Here is a 27689-nt window from a genome sequence, read left to right on the forward strand (position 1 = left end):
GAATGACTTCGACAACCCAGGACTGCCTTTTCGCTCTCCTCTCTCTTTAACTTATTTTTATTTTTAATATGTCTCTCTTTTCTCACTATGGAAATAACATGGTGTTATAACATATAGCACATGACAGCTACAGGACCAAGCGGGAGTGGGCCGAGTGGGCCGAATGGGTCGCCTTAAAATAAACACTCTGGTCATGTTTCATGTGAAATGGGCCTGCTGCAGATGACTGGGCCGCTGCGTGCGATTTGCGATGGTCCGTCATCCCACCTGTGCCCAGCTCCAGTTCAGCCCAGTGCACACTGCACACGTTACAGGTGTAATATAAATCAATGCAAATGGCCCCTCTCACCTTGATCAAAAGCCTACAATACGAGAGAGGAAGGAAGAGGGAGAGAGATGACCCCATGTCACCCCCAAGAGGACTAGGATGGGAACAGGCCCATGAACATTTCACTATCATCATATCTTTTCTCTCATCTTCAAATCGGAATTTGCTTGGGTCCTATGGAGTCCAGACCTAAGGCAGCGACAGCACTTGGTCTGGGATTAATGATGGATTCTCTTATTAACTTCGAAAAGGGGAAGGTCGTCTTAAAAGACAGACAACTCTCCTAGCAAATCACGAGGCAGACATGCCAGAACATCGCGATTTTAAACTTTTTTTGTGAGGGATACAGTATTTACGCTAGGGCAACAAGAGGATAAGGCAGTGACATAAGATAGCCGGATGTCCCAACTCCGCCCTTTCCTCTATGCCAAAACTGACGTTGTATACGTACAGACTTATCAGCTGGAAACATTGGTCAAGAGACTGTGATTATACTGATAACATTGACTCTGGTTCATTCCTATCTCTCTGAATTGTGAATTTCAGAAATTTCACAGAACACCGACATAAATATCTGTGTTAAATTACTTCCCTGTTCAAGCTCATTTACTATTCATGAGCCCAGGAACTACAACACTTTTTTCTGTCTGTAATTCTCCTTTCCTCAAAGCTGGGACTCACATTTTGCTTTTATGTATATTTTGCTTTTACTTCTCCCTTTTGAGGAATGGGATTAGAGGGAGGAGGAAACCCGAGGGGGTTGGGGTGTAGGGAGAAAGAGTCTGGTGCAGGTTGGCAACGTAGCAGGCACAACATGGGAATTGGGTCTTCCTGAGAATTAGCTGCTTGTTTCACTGGTTTCTTAGCCAGACGGGAAGACTCACCGCGGGCGAGACAGAGGGGGATTATGGAACCCCAGCGAGCGTTTACTGCTGCTAATCCCTTATGAAACAACTTCCTCCTCAAGGGTGATGGCAAATGAGAAAAAAAGTGATGGTTGTATGGCAAATGAGCCGGCCGGCCGCCACAGCCATGGCCAGTGATACGACTATGGCACGACGCGTTGTGTTGAGTGCGTGACAAGTTGCAACCTATGTTAAAAGTTGTTTTGGTATGGCTCTCAAGACACTGTATTTGACTACTTTATTTACTAGTCTGTCTTAATCGTCTTCAAGCACGGTGTGTTCTGTTTCTGCCATGTTATTATATCCGTCATCCTAATCAATCACAGAATCCTTTGAGTCTCATTTCAATTTCACCCATGGCACCCCCCCAAAAAATGAACGTGAATTTAAAAGCTAACTTCCAGCCCAGTCAGGTGGTACAGCAGAGTACTACTGTTCTCTCTCCTTCTGCAACCCAAGCAGACACAGATTGCATTCTAAATGACACCCTATTTTGGCCCGGCCCAAAATACTGCACTATATAGGGTACCATTTGGGACCCAGTCACAGTCAGCGAGTTAGCCATATCTCAAGGACAATTTTCCACTTTAATAAGGGAAAGGCACAGAGCTGGGAACGGCTCATGCTCGGCCATTAGAGTTACATCATCACTGCGGCGACTAATTAAAGTTGTGTTTAGCGTAGAGAATCTGGAGCATGGAGAAGTGCCCTGGGTAAGGATGGGGAAGATGCCCCGAGGGCGGGCAACATTCTGCTGATCTCACAGAAGTTTGAGGTCCGGGTTTCCAACAGGTTTGAACATTTAATGTGTGTGTGTGGGAGGGTATGTATGTGTGTGTGTGTGTGTGGGAGGGTATGTATGTGTGTGTGTGTGTGTGTGTGGGAGGGTATGTATGTGTGTGTGTGTGTGTGTGTGGGAGGGTATGTATGTGTGTGTGTGTGTGTGTGTGGGAGGGTATGTATGTGTGTGTGTGTGTGTGTGGGAGGGTATGTATGTGTGTGTGTGTGTGTGTGTGTGTGGGAGGGTATGTATGTGTGTGTGTGTGTGTGTGGGAGGGTATGTATGTGTGTGTGTGTGTGTGTGGGAGGGTATGTATGTGTGTGTATGTGTGGGAGGGTATGTATGTGTGTGTGTGTGTGGGAGGGTATGTATGTATGTGTGTGTGGGAGGGTATGTATGTGTGTGTGTGTGTGTGGAGGGTATGTATGTGTGTGTGTGTGTGTGTGGGAGGGTATGTATGTGTGTGTGTGTGTGTGGGAGGGTATGTGTGTGTGTGTGTGTGTGTGGGAGGGTATGTGTGTGTGTGTGTGTGTGTGTGGGAGGGGTAGGGTGTGTGTGTGTGTGTGTGGGAGGGTATGTATGTATGTGTGTGTGTGTGTGGGAGGGTATGTATGTATGTGTGTGTGTGTGTGGGAGGGTATGTATGTATGTGTGTGTGTGTGTGTGGGAGGGTATGTATGTGTGTGTGTGTGGGAGGGTATGTATGTGTGTGTGTGTGGGAGGGTATGTATGTGTGTGTGTGTGTGGGAGGGTATGTGTGTGTGTGTGTGTGGGAGGGTGTGTGTGTGTGGGGGGAGGGTATGTGTGTGTGTGTGTGTGTCTGTGGGAGGGTATGTCTGTGTGGGATGGTATGTGTGCATGTGTGTGTGTGTGTGTGTGTGTGTGTGTGTGTGTGTGTGGGAGGGTATGTGTGTGTGTGTGTGTGTGGGGGGGTACGGTATGTGTGGTATGTGTGCAAGTGTAAGTGAAAATGAGAGAGAGAGAGAGAGTAGATAGATAGATAGAGTGGGAGTGTGTACGCTTGTTTGAGTGTGTTGAGGAGAAAGAGAGGAAGAACTAAATATTTTAAATACATCATACCCAGTTTCCATGGACACCAAAAAGTCTATCTGAGATTTAACTTTCCTCTGAGTTCGATTTGAAGGTAATGTATTGAAATTCAAGAGTCACTCAAGCAGATTCAAGTCCATGTTTCACAAAGAGCACAAGCTTAGCATTAGCTATCAGGCCGGTTTTATAAGCTAGGTTTGTCCTTGGTTTCTACGTCTATGCATAATTGAACATAGATAAACAACATCCAAGGACCTCAGTGAATTGAGGTCTCCAAAGACCCCTTCTGGCTTTCAACCGCAGCAAACGTACCTTGTCTATCCTCCACCCACACAGGCACATATTAAATTAATGCGCTTTCCCTCAGTAGTCAAGCTGTACCACGGCCGGCAGTAAGGCTACCACGATTCCAATATCCATAGCATACCTGCGAGGAATTTAATAGGCTCCTCAAATCCCTGATCACAGCTTCTATTTCCGGTTCAGTCATCCTGACTTGGGAGTTGACCCCTCCGACAGAAATCCCTCCATACCTTGAGTGGTGGGTAGTGGTAGTTGTGGGGGCAGAGATCACAGTGCAATTTAATAAGATATGAAAACGCATGGGCACACAAACACAGGAATAAACGCACAGACATACACGCACGCGCACACACACACACACACACACACACACACACACACACACACACACACACACACACAATAAACAGTAACATTTCATTTGACTCTTAGATTACTTATCATGAATAGGACCTTGAGTTGAACATTATACACGTTATCTTAGATAACTCCGGCTGCATTGTTGGCATTTTATCTGAATGTTACACAAGTTCTACCAAGCACATAGGTGAATGCAAAATGACCACTCTGGATAATAGTGTCTGGTAAATGACTAAAATGACAAATAAGTAAAATTACCTTTTTCTGCCTGCTTCCTTGTAGGTCTTTAAAAGGAAGTCTGTCATGTTCCGCCCCGTCATGTCCTGCAGTGTGTCTGTGGTATTCTGGGTCCTCTGGAAATATGTGATAATGACATGGTATTATTTCTAAGATACATAGGTCCTCTTCAGCCCGGCACTCATTGACATGTGATGTGCGTTTCGCCAAAGTGTACAGACTACTAAGGTAGCTTAAGAGGAAAATATGAAAAAAAAATGGCACATTCCAAGCAATGGAAACAATAGCAACGACATGCCATCTTAGCAGACGCATTTACCCATAGGGACATACAACCCCACGTCTGTACATTTTGGTAGCCCCGGCGGGATTTAAACCCACAAACCCTGACATTGCAAGCGCTTTACCTTCCGAACTGAGCCACACAGCAGTGGTAATACATACAAGTTCCAGATATTGCATTGTGTAAAATAAAAAATAAAATATGTCTGGCAGGCTATGCACTTCAACCCTCTATCTGATTCACTGATTGAGCACTGAAATGTACCTGTACCTATCTACATTTACAATCAGATGTTGACAATCAATATGGTGTTTGTTTTAACACAATATCAAAGAGATCAGAATCCCAAGTACCGGTTGTCATGTCTACCTTTGAAAGCCAGGCACTATGATCATGATTGAAAAAGTTCAGCCAAAACAATGGCCACACCCTTCTAATACAAACAGGGGGGGAGCACTCTTATCATTATTGCACGATGGTGGCACCAGCCACATTTCTAACCATAATCAAGTCAGATACGTGTGGCGCTGTGGAACCCAACTAAGAACACTGAACCTGATCATAATAGTGAGCCTGTTGGAGCCTTCCCCATCACTATGATACAGCCAATGTGGCTAATGTCAAAGGGACCTAATTAGCCCGTACTCTCCATAAATTGGCACGTTCAAAGACACACTTAGGGAGGATGCGACATTGTGGTGCGCATCCACTCCACATACCCTCCATAGCCACATCCAACACATGCTAACAACTAGCAAGCCCCTCCTGTCTGGCCCAGTTTATTTTATGGTGTCGGGATACTATGCTGATTAGAAGGATTTCTTGGCAACGCTAATGGAGACTGCTTATAAGGGTCCAGAGCGCCCCAAGCCGAGCCTCAAGCGCCTTCATCCCCCTCCCCACCCTGACTCCCTTTTGCCCAGTTGTGTTCTCTCCACCCTTCACTGGGTTTCTAGCTTATCGTGCTAACCGATGGTAAACACTGCCCACATAATGAGTTGAAATAGCCTCCCCCGTGCTGATAAGTTGTGTTTGTATGCCTATTTTCTATGTCGTTTAGTAATGACATGGATATGTATGCAAACGGGCGTCTGCTTGTTAATTAATTCCTAGTTAGGTTGGGGCGAGGGGGCGGATTAGGAGGGGAGAGGGGAAGTTCAAGGCTGGTGATTCCTTTCCAAAAGCTTGTTTGTGTGCCTATCTGTCCCTCAGATACCTGTCCCTCAGATACCTGTCCCTCAGATACCTGTCCCTCAGATACCTGTCCCTCAGATACCTGTCCCTCAGATAGATATTTGGATGGTTCCATGTTCTTCTTATTTTCATCTTTTTTCAGCTGCTTGCCCAGTAATCTGTATTTATCTGACCAGAATTGATTTGGTCAGATAGTTAGATGGACTTTCCAAATCCACCCCTGGTCAATCTGAAGATACAGGCCAACTGCAGAAAATGAAGTCTGCAATATGTAATAGCAGGACTCTACTTCAAATGAGATGAATGTGTAGTGATGAGCTTTTTACACTCGAACCCACTACATGTTGAGAAAATTAGTTATCTACAAACGAACCATGTTATTTTGAAAGTACTTCAACTAACTCCACACTACAGGCAAATGTAGTTCAATTAAACCTACACTACAGGGAAATGTAGTTCAACTAACCACACTACAGGCAAATGTAGTTCAACTAAACCTACACTACCGGGAAATGTAGTTCACCTAACTCCACACTACTGGGAAATGTAGTTCAACTAACTCCACACTACTGGGAAATGTAGTTCAACTAACTCCACACGACTGGGAAACTTAGTTCAACTAACAGCACACTACTGGGAAACTTAGTTCAACTAACTCCACACTACTGGGAAATGTAGTTCAACTAACTCCACACTACTGGGAAATGTAGTTTCTCTACTAGTGAATCAAGAAGGAAGTTGTGTAACAGGAAGAAGCAGATGAGTCACAGCACAATACTCTGTTTACCACTGAAAAATCTGAGTCTCCTTTCCGAGCAGCAGGAACTCAGGCATAAACAAACAGATAGAGAGTTGACTTAACCGTACAGCTCACAGCCAGCATGAATCTAATTGCATTGGCCGATTTCCACATCCAATCGAAACCACAGATAACGTGAGGTCTCCTCCAACACTCCATGGATGTGTGTCCTAATATGGACACCGTACATGTCAGCTATTTATGTAACTCCATAGATAGATATCGGAGGACGTCATGTAATGGCTGAAATGGAATGAATGAAATAGCAACCATGTGTTTGATGTATTTGAAACCTTTCCAATTATTCAATTTCAGCCTTTACAATGAGCACGTCCTCAGGTATCTACTCCCACCAGCCACTTCTGATCCAGATGATTTACTGTACATAGAATGCTCTCTCTACACTTGTCAATCTATACCTCACATCAATCATTCCACGAGCGTATGCCGCTCTCGACCGCACAAGTCATTTTAAGGCATATTGGCCATCTACATCTTATATATCCCAACTATTTACCCACACTTCCTATACATGACGTCTCTTATTCCACACGCATCTGTCCCTCTCGACTGCAGGTTGATGACACACAGGAGAGGCAAACAGGAGAGGCATATGTAAACTCAAGAGTAATCAAATCTGAGCTGACATGCTGCCGTGTTAGACAGACCTTAAGAGGGTAGTCAGTGTTCTTAATAATCTCTGCATATAGTCTCTGTATCTTGGGAAACCTCAAAAGACCAACTGTCAATTCTATCTGGCACAAACAAATGCACTCTTCGTGATGTAGAGTTCTGCTAAAAACCATGTGAGCCTCGTGTTGCAAACCTCAAAGACCAACGTCCAATTTTACCTGGCACAAACACATTGTCGCTGTCTGATGAAAACCTTTAAACTCCATTTTTGCCAATTTGCATTTTTTCTTTTAATTACTGAAAACATTAACTCCCCTCGATGTACTTGGAACATTTCATGACTCTAAGAACGAGAACATGTATTCAAAATAGCTTCTGAAGTTTCATAATCGTATGTTCGTTAATGGGAAAATATGGTAATTTCCTGAAAGGTTTTTGTTTTGGAGATAAGAGGTTTTCACCAGACAGCAACAGAATGCAATCGTCGGGACATAGAGTTTCTGCTTTAAACTATGTGTGCCATCTGCTGTATGTAGCTTTGGAGGCCTAGGCAGAGTATGTCTCATCTAGTTTGTTGATTCCCTCAGAAATGCTCAATTATGATCAAGTCAATTGTGTTTTCTTGTGTTTTTAAAGACACAACATATAATTCCCATTTCCAGAAAGGCACGACTTATAATTATAATGTCCCGTCAAAAGTGTGCCACCTGTCTTGTTTGTGGAGCTGAGTCTTGGAAAAGTAACTGCTGGTAAGTTATTTGCAGAGCCCCACCTGTTTTGAGCCCCACATTTATAGGGCGGGACTTTCCTGTTTTGCATGGGGGGCTTTTGCATATTAATTAATATGTGTCACATATCAGTTTATAAACAATGTAAAAAAATTATATATTTTTTATTAAGTTAATAAAGTTAAGTTAATAAAGCTGCATAAAAACATGGTCTCTTTTTGTTTTCTTGAGTAAGGCAGCTCCAAAATGCAGGTGTTTCAGCCAAGCTCTGGGCTTTCTGTGGTGGGGCAAGCCAGTAGAAAATACAGAGCGTTGCACCATGATTGGCTCAGTGTTCTGTCACTCATGGGGACACTAAGAGTTACATTAGTGCCCATCCAAGAAGGCTCAACGTCATTGGACACAGATAAAATGACATCAAAACACATTATATCCCCAGTAGCTTTGATTGGACTGTTCATGTAAACATCATACTTTCAAAATCTTAGCTAGCAGTCATTATCATGAACCAAGTCGACAATCTATTGGCAAATCCTTTTTAATCCTTGTCATATGAAGATAAATTATAGCTAAAACGTATCGTTGCTCATTGGCTATTGGACATAAATATTACACAAAAAAATGGAAATCGCCAAATTCAACAATGAGTGGTTTGGAAGGAATCAGTGGCTAACTGCAATCATTGCAAAGCAATCATTAGCCTGCTATTCAGAGTGGAGTGGCTGTGTGATCCCAAGTCTAAGATTAAGGGTCTCTTTTCCTAGTTTAAAATTATAAACATTCAACATTTGCCATGCTGTCAATGAAGCATGATTTGGGCCACCCTTAAAACAACTTAACTCGCAACTGCAAAATCTGACTTCTGTGAGTTCAAGACAACTGGGAACTCGGGGAAAACGAGCAACGACTGGGAAAATACGTTTTGAACTTTCATCCAACTCAGAATTGTAAATTGGGAACCCGGGCCTCTTTCCAGAGCTACGACCTGAAGATCACTGATGTCAACATGATTCAACCTTTTTTCCCCAGAGTTCCCAATTGTCTTGAAAGCACCATAAATCCAAAGAATGCCAGACTTTGATGACAAAGTTTGATGACAAAATTTGCCCAAGAAGGACCACCGCACCAACTTCCTGTTCAAGTGAGCACAGCACAAGGTGAGTCCAAAAATGTCTTGTTTGCTGCTGCATGCATTATGTAATATGCCAAGGAGATATGTATACTGTAGCTAATAAAGTAATACTAAGTGTATGTTGTGTAGAAAGCTGTTAGTCGCCCATGTGCCTCACCCTAATAATTTGGTCTATTTTCACCTCTTGATTTTGCCAACTGTTCTGACTTGGTGGTGCACATGTAGCCTATAACCTGTTTTTGAGAAATGTAATCATTGAACATTGTAATGTTAAGAGCTTTCATTGTCTGCTAATATGCCCCCTTTATTTATTCCACGTTCTGACTTGGTGTACATCAAGAACACTGTAAGAACGGCCCATGTTCTGAATTTTGTTGCTGTAAATTTCAAAAGTGCTGAACTTTTGACTACATCTGTCCAAGCTTCCTCATTAATGTCTTATTGGAAATTACAGATTGCCTTGTATCCGCTTGTTGTCCCCTTATTCCATGGTTTGTACATCTCAATTGTCAGTATAAACTACATCTGTTTAAGCAAGTCAGCCATGTCAGCTATGTTTTTTTTTAAAGGCAGTAAATGAGGCTGAATGAACTGTTTCGCTGCCAGACAAGGCTCCGCTGATAGCCAGGTGTAGCAGTGGTCAGGTGTTGGGACTGCTGTTGGGACCGTTATAGTGTAATTAATGTATTGTTTAGTGTAGTTGCTTTGCTGGCATGCATCCCACATAAACATTTTTTTGCACCACCAAGATTACATGCTAAAATCGCCACTGGCTATTTGTAAATACAGGGAACTAAAGTGATGGATTGCGACTCAAATTTAATCTTGTTGGCTGGAAATGGCAAGGAATGTTGGTATACTTGCAGCAGCAAGTGGATATGTGTGTGTGCATACTTGCATGTTTTGAGTACCTTCGCTCGCACACCGCACAACAGATATTGGTTTGAAGAAAATCTATTGACAACACGTCCCCTTGCTGGGTGGATCAACATCCGACATAAGGCTATGTTCAAAATAACACAAACATAAGCTGCTGGGGTCTTTTCCCTGGGTTTGCGAGAGACATTTCCATCTTTACAAGTCAACACTGTAGATATACTATCAGCGGCAGAGCCTGGTTTTACTCCCCAAAAAAACGAAAACAAATTACTGGGCCTCATTCCACCATCTGCCTCATCTCGTGACCTCACAACCTTTTCACTTTTGTTTTCCAAGACGCCTTTCCTTGTTGAACTAACCGGTACGGACAGGTCATTTAACACTAAAATGGATCTTGGGGGTAAAAGCCAAAATAAAACATCAACAGTAATCTCTTGAAGCAAAGATGTGGCCAACCCAAATAGTTTGTTCTCTCTGCTTGAATCCAGGTTGCAGGACTTGCAAATACATTGTGTTGCTTATTTTCAGATGTTTTTACGTCATAGAGTGGCTTCGGCTGGTCAATGAGGGGTTCCGTTCCCAATAAGCTGAACTCTGATTCATATTGTTCAGGTAATACAATGGGAATTGGTAATGTTGATGCACAATATAATGACAATGCATTACCATGCCAGGACAAGTCCCGGAAGAAAAAAAGTTATTTGAAACAGGGAGGGTTGTCCTTAAACTTGTCCAATTTGTACCCCTGGCCAATTAGAAAACAGGAGTACATCAGTAGCAATTGAAGTTTTAATGTCTAGTTTTCAATGTCTCTGGTTGTCCTAATGTTTTGTGCACTAACTGTGCTTCATTCATTCAAAATAGTGTTTGCAAGGGATTGTCTAGTGGTTTTGATTCCAAGGACCACCCATATGTAAAATGTGTGCACACATAACTGTATTGCATATATTATTGTCACTATATTAAGGGTTGTTTTTGAAGGCTTCCTAAAGCATATTTCATTGAATTGGGATATACACATTTTCAGGAGCACCCACCTCTACTCACAAAGGTGGTGAATGAAGAAAATATGCACAACTTCAATGATTTATTTGAAAGATAATGGCGGCAAGGCTATGCAGCGGTAGCTGAGGAGAATCATTTGCAAACAGGCTGTAGTTAGAGTGGTCTCCTGATGATAAAGACATCAATTGTAATACCCAGAGCACGGCAGCTTTATCAATTCCTTTGCATGAATGGAGGCCTTTTCATCTGTGAAGGTTAAATATCGCCAATGAGAGTCAATACCTGAGATTTGGTGATAAGACTTACCGTCGCATGCCATTTCCATGGAAACAACAATTTCACACTCGCTACTGTGTCTTGTGAGGGCCTGTTTTATTCTCGCTTCCTTTCATTTCTGCAGTTTTCAAGGGCATATTGGGAGGATAGCAGGGATAAAAGAAAATAAATCCACTTTAAAGGGAATATATTCTCTGTATGTTCTGGGTTTCTGTAGGTGGGTCAGCCTGAGATACAAATCAATTTAACCCCCCCCCCCAATTCAAGACGACGGCACACAGGTAAGATCTATAGCATTCATTGTTTGATAAATTAACACTGATTTGGTGTGTGTGTGTGTGTGTGTGTGTGTGTGTGTGTGTGTGTGTTGTGTGTGTGTGTGTGTGTGTGTGTGTGTGTGTGTGTGTGTGCGTATACAGTCGTGGCCAAAAGTTTTGAGAATGACACCAATATTAATTTTCATAAAGTTTACTGCTTCAGTGTCTTTAGATATTTTTGTCAGATGTTACTATGGAATGCTGAAGTATAATTACAAGCATTTCATAAGTGTCATAGGCTTTTATTCACCATCACATGAAGTTGATGCAAAGAGTCAATATTTGCAGTGCTGACTCTTCTTTTTCAAGACCTCTGCAATCCGCCCTGGCATGCTGTCAATCTCCTGTGCCGACAGAGATGGCCGCCTCGCTTAGCGTTCCTAGGAAACTATGCAGTATTTTTTTTTTTACGTGTTATTTCTTACATTGGTACCCCAGGTAATCTTAGGTTTTATTACATACAGTCGGGAGGAACTATTGGATATAAGAGCAACGTCAACTCACCATCATTACGATCAGGAATACGACTTTCCCCGAAGCGGATCCTCTGTCTTGCCCACCACCCAGGACAATGGATCGGATCGCAGCCGGCGAACCAAAACAACGACGCCGTAAAAGGGGCAGATGAAGCACCCTTCTGGTCAGGCTCAGGAGACGGGCACATCGCGCACCGCTCCCGAGCATACTACTCGCCAATGTCTAGTCTCTTGACAACAAGATAGATGAAATCTTTGCTTCACGGAAACATGGCTCACTCGAGACACGCTATCGGAGTCGGTGCAGCCAGCTGGTTTCTTCACGCATCGCACCGACAGAAACAAGCATCTTTCTGGTAAGAAGGGCGGGGGGGTATGCCTTATGATTAACGAGAAGTGGTGGGATCATAACAACATACAGGATCTCAAGTCCTTCTGTTCGCCAGACTTAGAATTCCTCAAAATCAAATGTCGCCCGCATTATCTACCAAGAGAATTCTCTTCGATTATAATCACAGCCGCATATATTCCCCCCCAAGCAGACACATCGATGGCCCTGAACGAACTTCATTTGACTCTATGTAAACTGGAAACCACATATCCTGAGGCTGCATTCATTGTAGCTGAGGATTTTAACATGGCTAATCTGAATCTTTTATCAGCATATCGATTGTGCAACCAGGGCTGATAATCATTGTTTTCATTGTTATTCATTGTTATTCTATTGTTATTGTAACTTCCGTGACACATATAAGGCCCTCCCCCTCCCTCCTTTCGGAAAAGCTGACCACGACTCAATTTTGTTGCTTCCAACCTATAGACAGAAACTAAAACAGGAAGCTCCCGCGCTCAGGTCTGTTCAACGCTGGTCCGACCAATCTGATTCCACGCTTCAAGATTGCTTCAATCACGTGGACTGGGATATGTTCCGCATTGCGTCAAACAACATTGACGAATACGCTGATTCGGTGAGCGAGTTTATTAGCAAGTGCATCGGCGATGTCGTATCCACAGCAACTATTAAAACATTCCCAAACCAGAAACTGTGGATTGATGGCAGCGCGAAACTGAAAGCGCAAACCACTGCTTTTAATCAGGGCAAGGTGTCTAGAAACATGACCGAATACAAACAGTGTAGCTATTCCCTCCACAAGGCAATCAAACAAGCTAAGTGTCAGTATAGAGACCAAGTAGAGTCGCAATTCAAGAGGTATGTGGCAGGGCCTACAGTCAATCACGGATTACAAAAAGAAAACCAGCCCCGTCGCGGACCAGGATGTCTTGCTCCCAGACAGACTAAACAACTCTCTTTCAGGACAATACAGTGCCACTGACACGGCCCGCTACCAAAACCTGCGGACTCTCCTTCACTGCAGCCGATGTGAGTAAAACATTTAAACGTGTTAACCCTCGCAAGGCTGCAGGCCCAGACGGCATCCCCAGCAACGTCCTCAGAGCATGCGCAGACCAGCTGGCTGGTTTGTTTACGGACATATTCAATCAATCCTTATCCCAGTCTGCTGTTCCCACATGCTTCAAGAGGGCCACCATTGTTCCTGTTCCCAAGAAAGCCAAGGTAACTGAGCTAAACAACTACCGCCCCGTAGCACTCACTTCCGTCATCATGAAGTGCTTTGAGAGACTAGTCAAGGACCATTCCACCCTACCTGACACCCAAGACCCACTCCAATTTGCTTACCGCCCCAATAGGTCCACAGACAACGCAATCGCAACCACACTGCCCTAACCCAACTGGACAAGAGGAATACCTATGTGAGAATGCTGTTCATGAACTACAGCTCAGCATATAACACCATAGTACCCTCCAAACCCGTCATCAAGCTCGAGAACCTGGGTCTCAACCCCGTCCTGTGCAACTGGGTACTGGACTTCCTGACGGGCCGCCCCCAGGTGGTTAGGGTAGGTAACAACATCTCCACCCCGCTGATCCTCAACACTGGGGCCCCACAAGGGTGTGTTCTCAGCCTTTTCCTATACTCCTTGTTCACCCACGACTGCGTGGCCATGCACCCCTCCAACTCAATCATCAAGTTTGCAGACGACACTACAGTGGTAGGCTTGATTACCAACAACGACGAGACAGCCTACAGGGAGGAGGTGAGGGCCCTCGGAGTGTGGTGTCAGGAAAATAACCTCACACTCAACGTCAACAAAACAAAGCAGATGATCGTGGACTTTGGGAAACAGCAGAAGGAGCACCCCCCTATCCACATTGACGGGACAGTAGTGGAGAGGGTAGTAGGTTTTAAGTTCCTCAGCGTACACATCACAGAAAACTGAAAAACCCACACAAGACAGTGTGGTGAAGAAGGCGCATCAGCGCCTGTTCGACCTCAAGAGGCTGAAGAAATCCGGCTTGTCACCAAAAGCACTCACAAACCTTTACAGATGCACAATCGAGAGCATCCTGTCGGGCTGTATCACCGCCTGGTACGGCAAGTGCTCTGCCCACAACTGTAAGGCTCTCCAGAGGGTAGTGAGGTCTGCACAACGCATCACCGGGGGCAAACTACCTGCCCTCCAGGACTCCTACACCACCCGATGTCACAGGAAGGCCATAAAGATCATCAAGGACAACAACAACCCGAGCCACTGCCTGTTCACCCCACTATCATCCAGAAGGCGAGGTCAGTACAGGTGCATCAAAGCAGAGACTGAGAGACTGAAAAACAGCTTCTATCTCAAGGCCATCAGACTGTTAAACAGCATTCACTAACATTGAGTGGCTGCTGCCAACATACTGACTCAATCTCTAACCACTTTAATAATAAAACATTGGATGTAATAAATGTATCACTAGTCACTTTAAACTATTCCACTTTATATAATGTTTACATACCTTATATTACTCATCTCATATGTATATACTGTACCCGATACCATCTACTGCATCTTGCCTATGCCGTTCTGTACCATCACTCATTCATATATTTTTATGTACATAACCTTCATTCCCTTACACTTGTGTGTATAAGGTAGTAGTTGTGGAATTGTTAGGTTAAATTACTCGTTGGTCATTACTGCATTGTCGGAACTAGAAGCAGAAGCATTTCGCTACACTCGCATTAACATCTGCTAACCATGTGTATGTGACAAATACAATTTGATTTGATTTGATGAACTTCTCGGACACATCCTGACTGATGGCAGCCCATTCTTGCATAATCAATGCTTGGAGTTTATCAGAATTTGTGGGGTTTTGTTTGTCCACCCGCCTTGAGGATTGACCACAAGTTCTCAATGGGATTAAGGTTTGGGGAGTTTCCTGGCCATGGACCCAAAATATTGATATTTTGTTCCCCGAGCCACTTAGTGATGAATCTTTTGCCTTATGGCAAGGTGCTCCATCATGCTAGAAAAGGCATTGTCAGCCAAACTGTTCCTGGATGGTTGGGAGAAGTTGCTGGATGTGTTGGTACCATTCTTTATTCATGGCTGTGTTCTTAGGCAAAATTGTGAGTGAGCCCACTCCCTTGGCTGAGAAACAACCCCACACATGAATGGCCTCAGGATGCTTTACTGTTGGCATGACACAGGACTGATGGTAACGCTCACCTTGTCTTCTCTGGACAAGCTTTTTTCCAGATGCCCCAAACAATCGGAAAGGGGAAAATCAGAGAAAATGACTTTACCCCTGTCCTCAGCAGTCCAATCCCTGTACCTTTTGCAGAATATCAGTCTGTCCCTGATGTTTTTCCTGAAGAGAAGTGGCTTCTTTGCTGCCCTTCTTGACACCAGGCCATCCTCCAAAAGTCCTACAGCTGAATCAACTTTAGGGGGCGGTCCTGGCGCTTGCTGGGCTTTCTTGGGTGCCCTGAAGCCTTCTTCACAACAATTGAACCGCTCTCCTTGAAGTTCTTGATGATTTGATAAATGGTTGATTTAGGTGCAATCTTACTGGCAGCAATATCCTTGCCTGTGAAGCCCTTCTTGTGCAAAGCCATGATGACAGCATGTGTCTCCTTGCACGTAACCATGTTTGACAGAGGAAGAACAATGATTCCAAGTACCACCCCTCCTTTTGAAGCTTCCAGTCTGTTATTCGAACTCAATCAGCATGACAGAGTGATCTGCAACCTTGTCAACACTCACACCTGTGTTAACGAGAGAACCACTGACATGTCAGCTGGTCCTTTTGTGTCAGGGCTGAAATGCAGTGGAATATGTTTTGGGGGGATTCAGTTCATTTGCATGGCAACGAGGGATTTTGCAATTAATTGATCACTCTTCATAACATTCTGGAGTATATGCAAATTGCCATCATACAAACTGAGGCAGCAGACTTTGTGAAAACTAATATTTGTGTCATTCTCAAAACTTTTGGCCACGACTGTATATGTTTCATGTCTGTACCTCCGTCTCCCAAATCTGAAGAGTAGTATAGCTTATTCCTCTGAACTCACAAGGGCAGATGGTGTGGAATGTTATCTTCCTTCAGAATGATGTACAAGACATGAGGGTAAAATACTGTATGAAGTAGACGTTCTCATGTCTTGCCGGTAGGAAATGTAACATTCATCCTTCTGACTTGTTCCATTGGTATTAATGTTCCATGCTCATTAAAGGCATGGATTATATGGTCCAACATCATCCAATGTATTCCACAAATTCCCCAAATGCCATTGAATGCTTGTGTTTGAACAACACCATGTGAAGGGAAGAGTGGCAGAAAGAGATACAATCAAAATACAGTGATCTTAAAGAAGGGACGGAAAACGATGGAGAAGGAGAGAGAGAGACTTGTGTAATGCATCCAACAGCACGTTTTAATGAGACACCTTGACAACCTCGTTGAGATCCGGAACATCCATGTGTCAGAATAAGAAAGGCCACACAAAGGGTATTCCTTTTGTCCGACAACAATCCATATCCCATAATACCGTTTTCCAACCACCACTTCAAATAGGCCCTGCTTTGTCACAGGATGTGGGGGATACACTGTGAGGCTCGCACAAGCACAACGAGGCATTATATATCCGTCAAGGGCGGACGTCTTGTGATAGTCTTGTGATAGCTATAAATGAGCTCTTGGTAGGACGAAGGATGGGGGAAGAGATGAGGACTGGGGATGAGCCGTGCGTCTTTAAAAAGGGTATTTTCACCAAACAGCATGGGCTCCGGTTAGGGGAAGTCATTGGCTTTCAAGGGCCTCTTACTGTCTGTCTGAGAGGACTGAGCACACGCAAATGTGTTCACACTAACACACATGCATGCATACGCATTGGCATTCACACACACGCACAAACACACAGGTTGGGCAGGTTGGGTTGCTAATTTCAGAATCTCAGGTGCCACCTACTGGCATTTAACCTCTAACCTGCTTCAGGGGCCCTGCTCTGTGACCTACTATGTGCTACTTCCAGCCTCTCTCATGTGTCTGTCTGTCTGTCTGTCTGTCTGTCTGTCTGTCTGTCTGTCTGTCTGTCTGTCTGTCTGTCTCCGTCCGACTGTCTCCGTCCGACTGTCCGTCTCCGTCCGACTGTCCGTCTCCGTCCGACTGTCCGTCTCCGTCCGTCTCCGTCCGACTGTCCGTCTCCGGCCGACTGTCCGTCTCCGGCCGACTGTCCGTCTCCGTCCATCTCCGTCCGACTGTCCGTCTCCGTCCGACTGTCCGTCTCCGTCCGACTGTCCGTCTCCGTCCGACTGTCCGTCTCTGTCCGTCTCCGTCCGACTGTCCGTCTCCGTCCGTCTCCGTCCGACTGTCCGTCTCCGTCCGACTGTCCGTCTCCGTCCGTCTCCGTCCGACTGTCCGTCTCCGTCCGTCTCCGTCCGACTGTCCGTCTCCGTCCGACTGTCCGTCTCCGTCCGTCTCCGTCCGACTGTCCGTCTCCGTCCGACTGTCCGTCTCCGTCCGTCTCCGTCCGACTGTCCGTCTCCGTCCGACTGTCCGTCTCCGTCCGTCTCCGTCCGTCTCCGTCCGTCTCCGTCCGACTGTCCGTCTCCGTCCGTCTCCGTCCGACTGTCCGTCTCCGTCCGTCTCCGTCCGACTGTCCGTCTCCGTCCGTCTCCGTCCGACTGTCCGTCTCCGTCCGTCTCCGTCCGACTGTCCGTCTCCGTCCGTCTCCGTCCGACTGTCCGTCTCCGTCCGTCTCCGTCCGACTGTCCGTCTCCGTCTATCTCCGTCCGACTGTCTGTCTCCCTGTCTCCGTCCGTCTCCGTCCGACTGTCTGTCTCCGTCCGACTGTCTGTCTCCGTCCGACTGTCTGTCTCCGTCCGACTGTCTGTCTCCGTCCGACTGTCTGTCTCCGTCCGACTGTCTGTCTCCGTGTGTGTGTGTGTGTGTTGGTGTGTGTGTATATATAAGAGTTCCTCTTTGCCAAGATTTTGTCAAACATCCCAATTAGCAATCTCAGAAAAATATTCAAAGGCTTTACAGTCAAACATCTAAATATTCATTCCAAGTTTATGCGATACAGATGTAGGGTTTTAATTTGAGCCAGTTTGCTACAGCAGGAAAATAATCCTGCAGCATGACAAAATGTGAATTATTATGTGGATTATAATTAATGGATATTTTTGTAGGAGTTGATACATTTGATACAAGGGAACATCAAGTCTGAAATGTAAAGGTGGAAATTACAAACATCAGAAGCCTTTTTAAATCTTAAATCTCGTGCCACAGGGTGATCACATTAAGATTCTACATCTGTACTTTAGAACATGACGCCAAACCGAAAAAAAACTGTCATCTCCTTCACAAGCGCCACAGAACCAAATGATTTCAGATTTGTCAGACTGTGCTTTTGGATATTTGTTTGGAAACTGTGTCAGTACTATATCCGCCTCTTAGACATTGAAGTTCCTCTAAGAACAGGAGGGGGTAAAAGAGGGGGGAAAGAAGGGTGAAAAACAGAGGAACTTTTCACAAACTGTCTGTGCAAGATAAAAAAACTATGTCTGCAAATACATGTCAAAAGGCATCACACCTTTGCATAGCACTGCAGGCATAAAGTGTCACTCCTTACATCTTCTCTGACAATAATGTAAATTTATACATCCACTGTATTTGATTTATCACCCTACTTTGATCTTTGATCAACTGTTGAATTCAGGCGGGTGACTAACTCTGTCGATCGCCTATCAAATCAACCTCACGCCTCCTCACCAGTAGTGTGTTTGTCCTCAGTCTCAAGGAGTGTCCACAGATATCTCCCAGCAGGGATTTGGACAGGCACATCAAACCAGGAGTTGATTGACAAAATAGACAGGTGGTATTTCTGTCTGAGGGAAGAAAACGATGTGGCTGTCAATACAAAGCCTCCAGAATCAAAACAGTGAATGTCATGACTTCCCCATCTAGAGAATTGGGATTCGTATATGTTTGTGTCTTGAAAAGCACGACTCAAAGGACTGGTTTTAGTTTTTGTGTGTAAATGTGGGATATTGACTTTCTATTTAGATGTTGCCAAGACACAAAGAAAAAAAAGGAAAATAATCAGTCAATCAAACCACTGGGTACTGTATACTGACTTTCAGTGCTTTTGATCATTTGTGCCAAAACTTTATACATTATTATAACTTTTTGCGTGCCCCATAACCGGGATTGATTTAGATTGAGTTCATTATTCAGGGGTACATTCATTCCCTTGAACTTTTTGTCATTGCAATTAAACCTTTTGCAGGAGCGGAACATATTTTCTTAGAACATTTTCAACCCAGCAGAACAGAAACAGCTCATGTGAAGACATGAATGACTGTCAATGAGCCAAGCATGAACCACCCTAGAATGTAACAAAAAGCATTATGTATACATAGACATTTCCCTCTGGTCCTGTAATGGACTATAATCTACCATCTTTATGATAGATTTGTTTCCAAGATCACTTGGCACACTCAGACTCTCATCTCACATACCTCAAATAATAACTCATAATGCACTGGCAGAGAACAAACCTTGTGTAAACACCAAAAGCCATTTCCAATAAAAGTTAGAATGCACCTGTCCATCAATGTCTAGCTTTTTCATTACCATTCAAGATATTGGAGCCATGGAATGGCATTTCCCCTTCAAGTCAATGTTCTGTGATTGAGTGGACCGGCGGCCATATTGAGTGGACCGATAACCCACACGATGACTGCTTCCGTCTATCCAGTCAAATTGAAATGGTCTGAGGAGCTTTGTCCATTCTAGTAATTCTCTTTCTACACTGCAGTGCACAAAATGTGGTGAGTAGTTAATTCAATGAGAAAGACAATAGTTGAACAGTTTTGAACAAATTCATTTCTTTAAATTTAAAAGAGACGCAAAAGCGAGTGAGAGAGAAAGAGAGCTAGCTATATTTTGTTGTATTTTTTTCCACTTTCACTTACAGTAGCTAGGGAATGCAGCAAGCTAGTTTAGCCTACTCAAACATCCAGCCCAAACAGAGAGGGATGCTATGTTAGCTAGCTGGCTATGGCTATCCAAGTCTGGAACTCTTCCAAGTCAAGGTAAGCTTTTGGTTTTATTAATTAATTGCCTGTAGGTGTAACTGCTAAACTGCTTGCTGACTGCATGATTGTAGCGAGTTTACTAATGCGTTAGTTATAGTAGCTATGTTGACTATGGCATTAGTTAATATGGTGACAACCATGTAGGCTGTGTGTATCGGTTAAGATATGAAGGTTTGGCTTGGGAAGATTTTTCCCATGGTCACAGACAGCTGATGTGTTGTGCACTGAAGCACATAAGCGTAGGAAAAGGGGAGATAAGGACAGTGCGTAGATGCGAGAAGGAATTATTCAATGAGCAAAATGATCATGCTGTTTGTATGGGGCTGCTATGAAAGTGAACTGTGTACCGATTCTATTGAAAAAATACAAACCTGCTTTTGATCATTGAAACTCTCGTTTGCAACTGTTGGACTAATGATTACACGCTAGATCAGCAAGATGCAGGCAAGAGTGTGCAAGGCAGTATTGAATGTGTCACTGTCTGTCACCTTGATTACACATTTTTTTCTCTCGACCTGTGTTGAAAACTTTAATTCATAGGCTAGGTTGTAGTAACCTCGTGATGGGTATAGGAAAAATGTGAGTATCATGTAGTAGCCTAAGCCTGTTGATGTTACATTGAGCTGTGTGAATGGAATATGAATGACAGTCATCCCTCACTGACCGACACTGACTGCAGCTATATACTTAAGTGACTATGACTTAAGAAGATTGTTGAGTTCACTTCACCATGTTGATTTAATTGAATTAGTGTTTTTTATGAAGAGAGAAATTTTAAATACCTAAATTGATTTACATAAAAAAATGTAAGTATACCTTACTCAAAAAACAGCATTTGTATTACTCATACAAAGGACGTACTGCTAACTTCAGTTATTTAAGTTCCCTAACTGAATTCTTTTGAGGTAATCAGTTTCCCCAGAACTTATCAGGTTTTACAGTGTATGTTTGGAGCAATCCATTTAGGCCATGTAATGGTTCTAGGGGGAAAGAGCCCCAAGCCCGGTGACCATGAGGACCTCCCATCGATCCCAGCCAGGATTAAGAATCCAGGGGTCAGCTCAGGAACATTGGCCATGTATGTTGATAGGGTAATAACTTATAAAACATTGCCATTGAGTTCCAGGTAACGGTTGCCAAAAAAAGAGTGTTGAGTGATGAGACGCATTATCTCAATATACATTTTTGTCTTAAGACCAGCCATAATGCTATTGTGGAAGACATGAGACAACAGTAACATTGATGTGATAAAGCAATGTCCAAACTCACTGGATACATGTTCCCATACGGGCATATATTGTGTTGGATATGAATACTCTTGTTGACCCTTGTAATATACGTAGTAACTATGGTTAATGATCATAATGTTGGATTAAATTGATTGATTGGTAAGGTGTATATATTACAATGGGGAGACAGAGCATTCAATCATTATTACCCCTAGAAAGAGGGTTACCCTGGGAAACATGTGTTCACAATAGAAACATCTGAGGGCAAGATAACTTCAGTTTCAAACCCCTGCATTGCCATTGCAGGACACTAGAGACATAACACACTGAACCAACTATGTTACACCTCACACCCCTTTGAGCTCCTCCTCACTGCACCAATTTTGTCTGGGGTTGGAAGCCTGCCCTCTTGAGCTGGCAGAGCTAAAGCTTAGGCATTCGTTCGGGGAGCTAACACAAGACTTCAGGTCCAATGCAGGTTGCCAGATCAGCACACAATTGTAAATCGTTATGTTACAGGGAGACCTGGGGTTGCCAGATTGTGGACTAACCTGAGGGGGAGGCAGCCCACCGGCTCCAGGTGGGCAATCTGGCAACATGGTGGTCTTTTGAGGAGTGCTGCACTGGCAGTTAGGGGAAGGGTTGGCCATGCTCCAGTTTCCGTTGACAAAGATGTTGCTGATAGAGGGATCCACTGTGGGAGTGAACCACTTAGAATCATTCGGGACACATGGGAGATTTCTGGAGAAAAGGGGGAAAAACAACGATGATAATGATGATGAAACATGAGAATCCATTTGCTAAGCTTCATAGGAAACCAGCATAATTCAATAAAGAACACACCCGAATAGGAAAAATGGTACTTCGGCAGAGGAATTCTCAGCAGTTATCCACAGAAAGACATGCCATTCTCATACAATACCTGTTTAGGTCAAGCTAAACATAGATAATAAATCATGTTAACAACACAGCTACAGCATACAAGTCTCCTTATCTAAAACATGGAGGTAATGTAGCATGTTTCAATAAGCAGCTGATGAATCAGGGAAGCAGAACAGCTTGATAAAGCATGTTGAACCTGATCAGGCTTGACAGAGAGGAGATAAAACAAGGCAAATCTACACAATACAAACATCATTCACCTCTGGGAACCCCAGAACAAATGAATATAAAATAAATGGTGTTATATAAGTTAGAATGAAGCCGTGAATAATGTATTATGTTTATTCATGTCTTATACGATACATTGTAAATGCCTTCAGTCGTATGCAATTAATATTTGAAGAATCTTATTCCATGGTTGGATTAAATCAATGATTTACTTTACCACATGGATTTTGTGTTAGAACATGTACGATTAAAACTGAACTTTGTCTCTCAAAGAATTATCCTCCATGAGATATTCAACTTCAGATTCAGTCAAAACACCCTTTTTATAAAAACATGCCAATGGGCCATATGTCGACCCAATTCCAAAGCAACCAGCCTCAGCTTTAGAGTTGGTCAAAACAACATGTTTATTGACTTATTGAGGTGAACAATGTGCCAATGGGGGAGATGTTTGCCCAATTTCAAATCTACCCTTGGCCCCCACCCAAAATGCACTTGAGGAGATCTGAAGGAATGACAGACAAGAAAACAATGTGGGAACATTGACACCAAGCATATCAGAAGGTATCCAATCCGTTCGAATGTTCAGGAGTCTTATGGCTTAGGGATAGAAGCTGTTTAGAAGCCTCTTGTACTTCCTGGACAATGTAGCTATTGTCATGCTGTGCAAGAACATTTGAAACAGGAGAAACACTGCAAACAAAACAAATGTAGTAATAATCTGTGAGGGACAGGTGTGTTAAAATGGCCGCTGGTCATACTTACGGTATCGGGTTGTTGGCCATGCAGCGAGTCCCAAACCCAGGATTATTCACCAAAGAGTCCGCCACCCGAGCAACCTCTGTGTTATTTGGCGGTCCATCATTGCTGTAATGAAATTGGACCTTGTTAGCTAGACTCCAACACTATCCCTTACAGGCGGGCTAGTTATCGACATAATCCAAGGTGATCGTCTAATCATTTAATTGCCCACCATCTTGGATTTACAAAACATCCCCAGTCCTCACAATAACAAACAGACTGTGCACATATTCAGAGAATGTGGAAACAGAACATTTTGAAAGGTGCAAACTGCAATTTCTACATTCCTCCAACCACATCCCTTAGATTAATAGGACACCAAGTGGTGGGGCTGCCATTGACTGAAAAACAAATTTAGCATTGTGGCTGAATGTTAGGCAGATGTTCAGGCTCAAAGCACTTGGATCATGACCTGACCAACTGTTTATCCTGGTGGAACTTTGGGAGTTTCAATTACTGGACCAGATACTGTAACCGGGGGTGATCAAGCACGCTATAGCATTGATTCGTTCACTGAGGGCATGGCCCACGGAATCAACAAAGATGAAGAGAATGGGTATAATGTATCCATCTCTAGATAGAGAAATTGGCCAAAAGGAAATGAGACCAACAGGAGTGTTTTTTTGTGCTTTTGGATTTAAAGTAGTGCATGATGCCCAGCTAACATGGAACCAGATTTAGTTTAATAAAGGATGAATGAAGAATCGTTGTATGGCCCTGGAATTTTGTTGAGAACATTACATTTCCAAATGAATACACACCACTGAGCACGCATGGGTGAGAAAAGCTCTTGGCATTCTGACTGAATAGAGCACATGTCAACATAACATAAACTCTGTGTGTGTGTGTGTGTGTGTGTGTGTGTGTGTGTGTGTGTGTGTGTGTGTGTGTGTGTGTGTGTGTGTGTGTGTGTGTGTGCGCGTGTGCGCGTGCGAGAGAGAGTGTGCACGCGCCTGCATGCTTGCGTGTGAGAGTTTGTGTGTGTGTGCATCAGAGCACGCTATTGTATATATGTGCCTGGAAGAAAAACAGACCGCTACAATCAATGTATACACAATCTCTGCTCTTTGTCTCGAGTGTACCTTGGCGCTGTGAAAACACCGTTTTATAAAGATCATGGCTAGGGTCCAGCTGTAGTCACTGCTGGCCAATGGGATTAATACAATGTTCATAGGCTCATTTATCTCTCATGAAGGTCAACCTATAATTTCCGCCATCATAAGCGAGGAGTCCAATCGAAGTGGCTGATTGTAAAAATGGATTTTGCTCAGCCATCTGTTTTAACATTAACAATAGCTGGGTCTGCTTCCCAAATGGCACCCTATTCCCGATATATTGTACTAGTTTTGACCAGGGCCTGTAGGGCACCGGTAAAAAGCAGTGCACATTAAAGGGAATAGGATGCCATTTGGGAAGCACACTTATTCAAAGTAACAAGACTATTGGGGGATCAAAACGAGCAGAGACACACTGGAACTAATCTTAGGTTGAATCTTAGATATATCTACAAAAAGGGAAATCCTAGAGGTAATAGTCTATTTAGATACAATGCAGATCTGAGTGTTGAAATACTAATTTGGGAAATAAAATAGGCTTAATGTTCCCGGAAGGAAATGTGATGCGTTTCCTTGAGTGTAAAATAAAAATGGTTACTTCCTCAGAATGCTTTGGTGGAAAGTATGGTTTTGATCAGCATAGCCTCCACTCTCCCGGTAAAGGAAAATCAGTCAGGTGGAGGAACTTTGTGAAACATCACAGAGTAACAGAGTAGAGAGTAGTCTGATTAAACAGACTAACCCCCTGATTAACCCCTTCCTTTCAACTCCCCTAATATCCGAGACAGCATTGTATGGATATTACATGTTATAGGTATGAAGTCCTAAGACAATTTTGTCAATGGGACAATTGTGTTTGAATCTAATAGTGTCATCAATGTATGACGATAACTATTCATATGAATTTAGTATCAGGACAACTTCTTTTTGAAACCAATCTTTTTAGCCTGCATTTGAATCTGTAATTTTTTTGCCACATTTCCCAGGCACGTTTGGTTGACATTGACTAATTGAGCTTGTATGAATTATGCATACCTTCTCTGTCTCAGCCTGGTATGGCTTTCCAGCTTAAGACTTCACAAAGGGAAGTGTCTTAAAATTATTCAGGGGAGAAGACAATATGCAGTAATTGACCACAGAGAATGTCAGAGAAGAGAAAGAACTTCAGCTTGCTAATGATGTGACACATAACCAGGCTAGATTCTGGTCGTTCTGATGAGTTCTGCATATTTAATGTGGCGTAACACTTGCAGTTAAAACTCACTGCCTTTAGTCTAACTTTGACGAAGAAGGTGAAGCTCGACCTGTGATTTCCATAGCAACATGCTAGAGCCTGATATTGTCTGTTTAAAAGCCCAGTGCAGTCAAAAATCTGTTTTTCCCATATTTTTTTGTATCACATTGTAAAACACCCGATGAAACTAATATTGTAAAAGTGTGAACAAGTTTGATCAGTGTTATTCCTGATATTTGCTGGTTGAAAGTACAATCTAATCAGCAGGTTTGCATGGTGGCGTGTTTCGGCTGTCCATGTTGACATCACCATGTGGTTAATTGGTTTATAGATGCTAATAACAGCTAGTTTTCAGTTTTCCCCTCCCACTCAGACCACTCCCAGACACTCCTAGACAATTCTTCCTTTAAGATAAAAAGCCATTTTTGCCCATTTTAATGGAACACTATTACAGCAACGTACTTAATTGTTACCCAGAAATGATTTGATATTACTATAAAAACGGCTGCATTTGGCCTTTAAACTGTCCAATGGGATCAATCTATTACAATGCAATGATTTCCCCTGGATAAAATAAGCAAACCTCAATAGAATATCAATGAGCGGGAGCAGGGAATCCAATAAGATTCATCGTCACTGCAGCGGTTGGATACATTATCGGCAACTCCATGAAATATTCAACATGTTTTTCACATTATTTCAACGTTTTTCGGGATGTATTTCGAAAGCAAACCCCGAAACGCAGAACAAGAAGTTCTCAAAGAAAATGTACAGATGGTGAACTTTCACAGAAGACATCTGTGTTACTGTAAGTTTTAAAACAGGCTTGTCGATATGTTATGTATAGAATGTATATGTTGTCCATAATAGGACACATATGGAATCAACACAAAAAAGTGTTAAACATTTCAAAATAGATTTAATATTTCAGATTCTTCAAAGTAGCCACTCTTTGCCTTGATGACAGCTTAGCACACTCTTGGCATTCTCTCAACCAGCTTCAGCTGGAATGCTTTTCCAACAGTCTCGAAGGAGTTTCCACATACAGTGGGGCAAAAAAGTATTTAGTCAGCCACCAATTGTGCAAGTTCTCCCACTTAAAAAGATGAGAGACGCCTCTAATTTTCATCATATGTACACTTCAACTATGACAGACAAAATGAGAAAACAAAATCCAGAAATTTACATTGTAGGATTTTTAATGAATTTATTTGCAAATTATGGTGGGAAACCAGCAATTCAACCATGAAGATCTATTTCAGGCAGTCTCCTAGGAACAGTTGATGTTGAGATGTGTCTGTTACTTGAACTCAGTGAAGCATTTATTTGGTCTGCAATTTCTGAGGCTGGTATCTCTAATAAACTTAGTTCTTGAAATGTCCCGTATTGACTGACCTTCATGTCTTCAAGTAATGATGGACTGTTGTTTCTCTTTGCTTATTTGAACTGTTCTTGCCAAAATATGGACTTAGTTATTTTACCAAATAGGGCTATCTTCTGTATACCACCTCTACCTTGTCAGAACACAACCGATTGGCTCAAACGGAAGAAATTACAGAAATCTACTTTTATCAAGGCACACTTGTTAATTGAAATGCCTTCCAGGTGACAACCTCATGAAGCTGGTTGAGAGAATGCCAAGAGTGTGCAAAGCTGTCATCAAGACAAAGGGTGGCTACTTTGAAGAATCTCAAATATAAAATGTATTTTTTATTTGTTTCACACTTTTTTGGTTACTACATGATTCCATATGTGCTATTTCATAGTTTTGATGTCTTCTCTATTATTCTACAATGTAGAGAATAGTACAAATAAAGACAAACCCTTGAATGAGTAGGTGTGACCAAACGTTTGACTGGTACTCTATGTACTGTACTACCTCAATTACCTCGTACCCCTGCACATTGACTCGGTACTGGTACCCCGTGTATATAGTCAAGTTATCATTCCTCATTATGTATTTATTCCTCATGTTATTATTGTTCTATATTTTTCTCTCTGCATTGTTGGAAAGGACCAGTAAGTGAGCATTTCACTGTTAGTTTGCGAAGCATGTGACAAATAAATTGTGATTTGATGTTAGAAAAGGAAGTGTGTATGTCCCGTATGGCACCCTATTC

At 43.1% G+C, this 27689-nt stretch overlaps 1 protein-coding gene across 3 annotated transcripts in view; it reads right to left on the minus strand.

Moving 5' to 3' along the window:
- The window catches only part of LOC112259966 (phospholipid-transporting ATPase ABCA1), a 247860-nt gene that overhangs the window by 78799 nt on the left and 141372 nt on the right, over positions 1 to 27689 (minus strand). For all 3 annotated transcript variants that reach the window (XM_042328357.1, XM_024434680.2, XM_024434681.2), the window contains exons 31-34: positions 23245 to 23346; positions 21921 to 22110; positions 3986 to 4080; positions 3492 to 3597 (exon numbers count right to left, since the gene is read on the minus strand). In XM_042328357.1, coding sequence (XP_042184291.1) covers positions 3492 to 3597; positions 3986 to 4080; positions 21921 to 22110; positions 23245 to 23346 — 493 coding nt within the window. The remainder of the gene's footprint in view (positions 1 to 3491; positions 3598 to 3985; positions 4081 to 21920; positions 22111 to 23244; positions 23347 to 27689) is intronic.

This window comes from Oncorhynchus tshawytscha, linkage group LG10, assembly GCF_018296145.1.
Source record: "Oncorhynchus tshawytscha isolate Ot180627B linkage group LG10, Otsh_v2.0, whole genome shotgun sequence".
NCBI classification, from domain to species: domain Eukaryota; kingdom Metazoa; phylum Chordata; class Actinopteri; order Salmoniformes; family Salmonidae; genus Oncorhynchus; species Oncorhynchus tshawytscha.